The 7,754-nt window shown below is 50.2% G+C and overlaps 1 protein-coding gene across 1 annotated transcript; it reads right to left on the bottom strand.

Annotated features, from left to right (window-relative positions):
* Positions 1–5,304: 5,304 nt before the first annotated feature.
* Positions 5,305–7,384, bottom strand: LOC6602914. The gene is made up of 4 exons (XM_026993852.1): positions 7,140–7,384; positions 6,469–7,074; positions 5,420–6,105; positions 5,305–5,345 (listed from the first exon to the last, which is right to left on the bottom strand). Exons 1-4 carry the CDS (start codon positions 7,331–7,333, stop codon positions 5,305–5,307), a joined length of 1,527 nt encoding a protein of 508 aa, XP_026849653.1. The 5' UTR covers positions 7,334–7,384.
* Between the last annotated feature and the right edge of the window lie 370 nt (positions 7,385–7,754).

A 7,754-nucleotide genomic window follows, 5' to 3' on the forward strand; every position in this document is an offset into this window, starting at 1 on the left:
GTTTTTGGTTGAGAGGACTGGTAGGAGGACTGGTAGGAGGCCTGGAGCCCTTTGTAAGCCCTGTTATGGGGACTATCGAGGAGCCAGCACAGTCTGCTCGAGATTATTTTGTCCAGTATTTTCGCCAAGCAGGGGCTGAGGCAGGCTAAGATTTCTCTTGTCTGCATTGGGATGGAAAATATTATTGCAGTGGGGTGAGTGCTGCAGCATTTGGTAGTTTATCCGGTCTCTATTAGGCGTAGTCCTGCAAGTGTCTTTACCTTTTCCAGGCGCATTGCCTCAGGCGTGGGTGTTTATGAAAGGAATGGCTGTACTGCTCTCTTGTGTTGCATGGCGGGGAATGACAAGCTGCAATCTGATGCTAATGACAGCCCAGTTTTCGCATAGGGCATTTGCTATTTGGTATTTGTTGGTCTGTTGTTATTTGGTTGGGGTTACGAGGCTCCTTCAGCAGTGCTGCTGGGGCCTATTTCGGTGGTAAATTGGAAGCTGGAGAGACGTTTTCTAATTTTAATATTCCTTTCGAGCTGGTTCGTTGGGATTTCTGCTATTTCTCCCGGCTGCTTTGACTTTCTGAATCATGGATAAATACTGTTTGGGGTTTGAAGATCCCCGTAATGCCACGTTCGCTGCAATCACTGCAGCCTTCAACGCATTATGCCATTTGGATAGAACTAATCCAATCTTGTGTCGGAGACCCAGTTCCGGCGTTGAGTGGGGCTGCGGCTTCGATATCCTGGAAATGCAACAGAAAGCCCGAGGTAGCAGCTCGTGTAATGCCACAGTCAAGGGTCAGAAAGAGGTTTTAGAGGAACTGAAATCGGGTATCACTAGTCCCTCAGTGTCGGAGGCAGAGTTGGCTATTGCCTGCCCCCGCCTTGGGCTCACTGAGGAGCCGCAGAACCCCGGGGTAGAAGTTGTTGACATCCCAACAACCAGGGCTCTTCAGGTCTACCACCTGCTGAGGCGGCGTAGGACCGACGGGCTGCAGGCGGAGACTAAGCCGCCCAGAGAGCACCCGTCCTGGCGCAGGGGGGGATCCACCTTCACCCTCCAATGTCGTCGTCTGCGAAAGCGCAAGGGAGGTGAGGGACACCTCAGAAGCGACCCTGGACAGAAGGTACCGCTGGAACCGACTGGGCACAAAGGATTCAATGCATTTAAATGCCGCTACTTCGGCGGCTTTTTCAAGCTTGTTGGCCATTAACGCCGCGCCATTGCTGCCGTTTGTAAACACACAAAAACACGGCTCGCTTTTCCATGTTGCAGGCGCACGCTGCTCGTGTGTGTGTGTGTGAGTGCTTGAGTGTGTGTGTGTGTGTGAGTGCGTGCGTGTGTGTGTCTCTGCGTTTATTCGCTTGTTTGTGGTCACATTTATTGCCTTTGGACGCACGGCCAATACAAAAACAGCAAAGGAGCGAGAAACGGCACCCATCCACCCACACACCCATCCACCCACACACCCACACACCCAAACACCCATCCACCCACACACCCCTACACCCATACACCCACAATGTGTTTGGAAACTGCTGGCACAGCAACAGCCACCGAAGTAGCCGCAGAACGCAAATTGTTTGCCTCAGCGATTGGCGTGACATTTTTCACAATCCTCCTGATGACATGGATGTGGACCCACCGACCCACCACCCACCGCCCACCGACCAGCCAAGGCCGAACTGGTGTTGCGTTTTTTTAAAATAATCCCTAAAAGTATGCAGCGGCGCAGTTTTTCAATTACAGCCCTGCCATTCTCGCCGTAAAAGTACACACTTCATCGCTTTATGCCCCACGCTCTGTCTGTGGCTGCAATTGGAGCCGCCACAGTCGACGATTTATGTGGGAACCCTCCTGCACTGCCTACATTGCCGGCGGAATTCAATCAGATTATACCCAACCCCCCTCCCCACCACTGAATTTATCGACCCTGTAACGATGCAATCTTGGGATAAGCCTCTAGTATTCTGCGTTCCGAATAACACTAGGCAACAAAAACTTAAGGGTCTATAATCAGAGGGTTTTTCCCTATAAACAAGAGTATAAATAATGATCTTTCATAACTTAAGAAACTTTTTTAAGGTAGATCGATTAATAGGGGTATTCTTTAGCTTGAATCAGAGATAACTCTATCATTACCACTTGAATTCCGATCTGGAAACTGCAGACTACCGGCTTTCAGTGGTGCATACAATCTTTAGGCCAAGTATGAATAGATTTCTCGTAGTACAAGCCAATAAATATGCATACGACACCTGTGTATTTGTAGAAATATTATTTCGCAACAAAATAAACAAAATAACCAACTGGTGGGGTGGCATGGAGATGGTGGGAGGAGAAGTCGAGCTCCTATTTAATTAAAATTTCATTAACATTCTGTGCTGTCGCCGTGTGTCGGGTGTCGGGTGTCGGGTGTCGGGCTCCGTTGCAAGATGCAACGCATTGGCAAAAGCCAAATGCAAAGTCAGACCCGAAAGATGGGGCTGCCGCTACCCCCCACCATGGTGGGTCCCCTTCAAAGCGACCCTGGCTGCGTTTGCCGCTGTGCTTGGAGCCGCATAGCTGCAATTAAAATAAAACAAATAAATGTCGCCCGAGTGAAAGGAGAACGGCCTGCAGTGAGATACGAGTATTTCAGCATTGTAGATGAAGGTGCAGCAGGTGCGGGTGGGGGTGCGGGTGGGGGTGTCTTTGTTGCGCCACCCCTTCCCCACGCCCCACGCCCCACGCCCCACATCAACTACATCAAGCATCAAGCAGCAAACAGCAGAAGCAACTAGACGACAAAAGCGAATTGTTGCACAGTGTCGAATGGATGGAGGAACGGGTACGGGAAGGGGCGGGCACGGAGGACAGCAAAAGAAAAAAGTATAGTTGCTTTTATTATCTTTTGACAACGAAAAATACTTGATATGCCGACCTTCACCCGGAAACTTTCCGCCCCAAATGGCCGATCCAGGCCAAGCACGGATGACATACAAAATACGGATATGACAGCAGAGCGAAAAAAGCTTGAGAAAATGCTCAATGAACCAATTACACTTGGCGAAGGAGTTTCAGAGGTGGCAATTACAGGGGAAACCACTTACGCAACTAGTTACCAGGTAAGCGGTAAGCGCACGACGACCAGTCAAAGCCGAAAGCCGTCGGCGTTTCAAGCAGGTCAAGCAGAAAGATCGTTGGACCGCTAGGGGCTTTTACGCAACTACGAGTATAGGGTCCTTTCCATAGGACTCCGGTCCAGCAGGCCGGTTCTGGTTCTGCTCTCAGCTTATATCTTTAGAAAGGAGACCTTCAGCTCTCCAGCTATACACAGAAGCACCTCTTGAATACGCCATAATTCGATGGACATTGGGCTTCAATTCTATAAGAAACGAGGGGGAACGTTGTGAGTTGCTGCGGACACCGCAACTCTAAGGTTATACCCGATACTAAGTCAGTATGGCTCTCCTCCGGCAGACGCCGCTAATATTTAACGACACGACAAAGAGTGCGTGCGAGAGAGACAGAAAATCAGTCTGAGCGTGACGTCGGGCGCTGCGTAGCCACTGCAAAATGATTTGTTCCTTTTGGCTAAAAAAATGGTCTGATCTGATCCAGATTCAGCAATCTAATAGATATGGTCATTATCTATGATTCTGCGTTTTTAGTTTTCTCAAATCTGCAATATTGTGGATGCAACAGATTTTCGTCCTTTGTGGGGGCGGATGGGGGTGGGGCGAAATTCTGAGATATACGTTTTATAGTGACATCTTAAAGGAGTGTGTGCACCAAATTTGGTTACTCTAGCCTTAATAGTCTCTGAGAATTGTGGTTGCCTCAGATTTTCGTCCTTTGCGGGGGCGGAAGGGGGTGTGGCGAAATTTGGACAGGAAACGGTCAAGGTCCGATATCACAGGAGTGTGGATACCAAATTTGGTTGCTCTGGCTTTTATAGGTTCTGAGATCCTTGAACTCATATTTTGCAATTGGCAAAACCGACCATGAAACCTGTGTGTTAGAGTGAGACAGAGCGAGAAAGAGTGAAATTGTTTTCGTGATTCTGGCTGTAATAATTATACGATCTGGTTCAGATTTTGCACTCTAGAAGATATAGTCATCTTCTACGATTCTGCGTTTTTAGTTTTCTCGTATCGTCGAAATTGTGGATGCCACAGATTTTCGCCCTTTGTGGGGGCGGAAGTGGGCGGGGCAAAGTTTTGAAATATTTTTGGAGCAGTGACATATCACAGAAGTCTGGATCCAAAACATCGTTGCTCTAGCTCTTATAGTCTTTGAGCATTAGGCGCTGAAGGGGACGGACAGACGGACGGACGGACAGACGGACAGACGGACGGACGGACAGACAGACATGGCTCAATCGACTCGGCTATTGATGCTGATCAAGAATATATATACTTTATGGGGTCGGAAACGATTCCTTCTGGACGTTACACACATCCACTTTTACCACAAATCTAATATACCCCAATACTCATTTTGAGTATCGGGTATAAAAAGGGAGGGAAAAGCCCTTATCGAACCCACTAAGGTTCGGTCTCTGCTTCTCTGCGACTGTAACTATGAACTTTGAAAAATGTGAAATCCTTTTGTCCTGCATTCGTATCGTCAGCCCCTGTAGGTTTGGCTTTCGGGGGTCTGGCCACTGTGCGAGAGTGGGGCAGGGCCGGAGTACTGACCAGAACATGGATGGATTGCTGGGCATACATTTTAGCTAAGTGCTCGTCGATTTTGTCGCAGTCACTGCCAGTGTAGGAGGACAGCAGGGCAGGCTGAGTGGGTTGTCGCCTGGCTCTGAGGCACATTGAAAAGGGATTAAAAGTACACGTGGGAGCAGGGAATGGCCCCCAGGGATAGCCTAGCCATTCGTACTCCTTGAACCAGGAACAAACTGGGAACATAAATTCGAACATAAGATGGTGCTCCGTTTTGGATTCCCCAGTTTTTCGATTTTCCGCAAAAATTCTTCCTTTTTAAACAAAAACATGCCCTCGACGAAATGAAAACTACAACAAAACGAATCTTAATTGTAAAAGGAAAAAAGTAGACGACTTATTGTAGCATTAACATATGTACATCTGACGCCATTGCCAGGGCAATTTAGCTTGTGCCCTCTTTAAACATAATTTGTAAAATAATTGGTCGGGGCAACAACACTTTTCGTTTTCGTGCAAGCGTGCAAACATTTCGCGATTGAGCTGAAAAGTAAGGGAATCAGAGAAGCCCAAAGCAAACACCGTCACTGCCTGTGTTGGATAGTGTAATTTCAGATGGTCTATGAAGGATTTGAGGTTTGAATTATCAAAATTACTGCATTTGGGCCTTCTGGAAGCTCTCTGTGACAGGAGCTAAAAGTCGAACGGACAAAGAGGTAGAAATTGAACGGGTACGTCTGCATTTACCGGATGTTACTTTGGCCTACGATGCATCCGTACCCCATCAATTTCGTCCAGACGCTGCCGCAGAGCACGTTGAGCACTGGACATCAGAGCAACAGGCGGCCGTCCTTGAAACCGGGTATCTGGGCTCTTGGGTACTGCGCCAAGGCCCCCATGATGCCACATCTTCTGATTGACGTAAATTGATGCGGTGCTTCTAGTCAGCGACTCGGGGCGGCGATTGAGTGGCACGGGACGCGGTTTAATCGCCAACCGGGCCATCCAACGCTCCCAAGCCAGCTTTGACTGGCGGCCCCGCTCTTCGGCCATGGCCTGGAGCTGGGCCTTCTCACGCTGCCTGGCCGACCGCTGACGCTCCTGTTCCCTCATCTTGTTGAGCTCCCACTGCTCCACCCGTCGCTGTACTTCCTCGGGCGAACGGGCCGGCTTGCGCCCGTTCCCTCCCACCAACGTGCTGACTCGAGGGGCGCTCTTTACCTGGACGAATGGCAGGTGCGCCGACTTCATATGCGTGAAAGCATCGGCCGCGCCTGCGCCGTCACTCCCAACCGCAAACCGCACGGGAAGCCGGGCTCCCAGATGACGCTGCTGCTTGGATGCCAGCCAGCTGGAGTAACTCTTGTCGGACATCTGCTTGCGGATCCTCTCGGCCACCGTCAGGCGGTGGGCCTCGCGTCGTTCTTGGCGCTGTTGCTGGAAAGCCTCCTTTCTGTTGGGTAAAAGGGTTAAAGAAAAATGTATTACAATTTGTTGTAGTTTACCTAAACCAGTACCTAAACCTGTCAATATGGGCTGCAAGCCTCTACGGGAATCTACCGTCTACATTCCCGATGAACGCCTAGATCTCAGAGACTATACGAGATAGAGCAACCAAATGTTGTGTCCCCTAAAATCACACATATCCAAAAGATTGCCTTCCACGCGCTAACTCATTCTCTGTCTCTCTCTCTCACCCACTCTTCCTCGTGCAATGTGCGCACCATGGCGGAGGGGAGCCGTGTTTCCGCTCGTGTTACCTTCACTTCGTACTAAAGTCTACAGCCAGACTATTACCATCGGGTACTAGACTTACTTTTTCAACGTTAACCACTCCTCATAGCTCCTGGCGCCCTTATCACGAGTCCTGCCGTAGCTGGCCATTCTGCTCGCTCTCGCCGTGTTTCTATTGTGGCTCCGGTAGCCGTGCGTTTCATGTTCATCCCAAAAAGAGCTGCTGCTCGCTTCTATGCCAGACCCCAGCGACATATCTTGCTCATCTGCGGGGGACGATGGCTCATCATCGGCTCCCGCATCTGTACGGGAGAGGCCGCTTTGGTCGGCGTGGTGATTAATGCTGGTACTGGACTCGAACTCCAGGCTCCAGTCGTCGGAAAAGCGGGTTGAGCGGCGCGGCTCAGTGACCGCCCGGGGGGCCTCAGCGCGTCGGGGAATGGCGACAGCCTGGCACATAGTCGACCTGGAGCGCGCCGTCTGCAGGGCATCGTTGCCAGCATTAATTTTCTCTGGGTCTTGGCATTGAGGGCTCCGCAGCTGCAGCCGGAACACAGTATAACTGGGCTTTTGATAGGAGCACGGGGCCGAGTAAGATGGCGTTCCGCTCCAGATGTTGGATTTAATCTCGTCCATTCGCTGGTCTATGGTGGGGTAAACCTCCTGGCAGGCACCCGGACTTGGGTGACTGTAACAGACGATAGATACAAACGTGCTGTGATCTGCGAGATGCTGAAATGTCAAGGGACTTACCCCAGGCTATGTGCGCTTCGTACATCAACGTGTTTCACTGGCATCGCGAATTCGCTGCCCAGCTCAACGGGGACTTCCGTAGATTCCGTTGAGGCCGGGCCATCCGCATCCACATTGCCGGCGAAACCCCCGGGACGGCTGTACTCGCTCTCGGGACAGCTCTCCGTCAGTTGGTGGTCACGGTCGCGGTACATACTGGATCTTGAACTTCTAGAATAAAATTTTGGCCTTGAACAAAAATGAATTTCCGAATAATAATTTTGTGCTGTTGCCTTGAATATACTGCCATTTGTCGGGGCCTACTGCCAGTACAGTAGTGCTTACATCGTCCGGCTTACCGGCTTACAAGAAAGAACCACGGCTCCCGTGCCACCCAATTTAGGGGTTAGGTGCCTCGCGGTTATATAGAAGAAATTTCCAGTTGACTTTCCCGATCTTCCTGTAAATCGGCAAATCGTCTCATCACAAAACTCCTCCAAGTCTATATGGAATCTGACCAAAGATATCTCTCGATCTTCACCTTCTTTAATGGAGGGTCACTCCTTCCCAGGCTGGTGAACTCCTAGGAAGTCAGTGATACCCCCTTCAAAGGCACCACCTACGCTCCCTGAGTTT

Source organism: Drosophila persimilis, unplaced genomic scaffold, assembly GCF_003286085.1.
Source record: "Drosophila persimilis strain 14011-0111.01,24,50 unplaced genomic scaffold, DperRS2 tig00000910-arrow-arrow-pilon, whole genome shotgun sequence".
Classification (NCBI taxonomy): domain Eukaryota; kingdom Metazoa; phylum Arthropoda; class Insecta; order Diptera; family Drosophilidae; genus Drosophila; species Drosophila persimilis.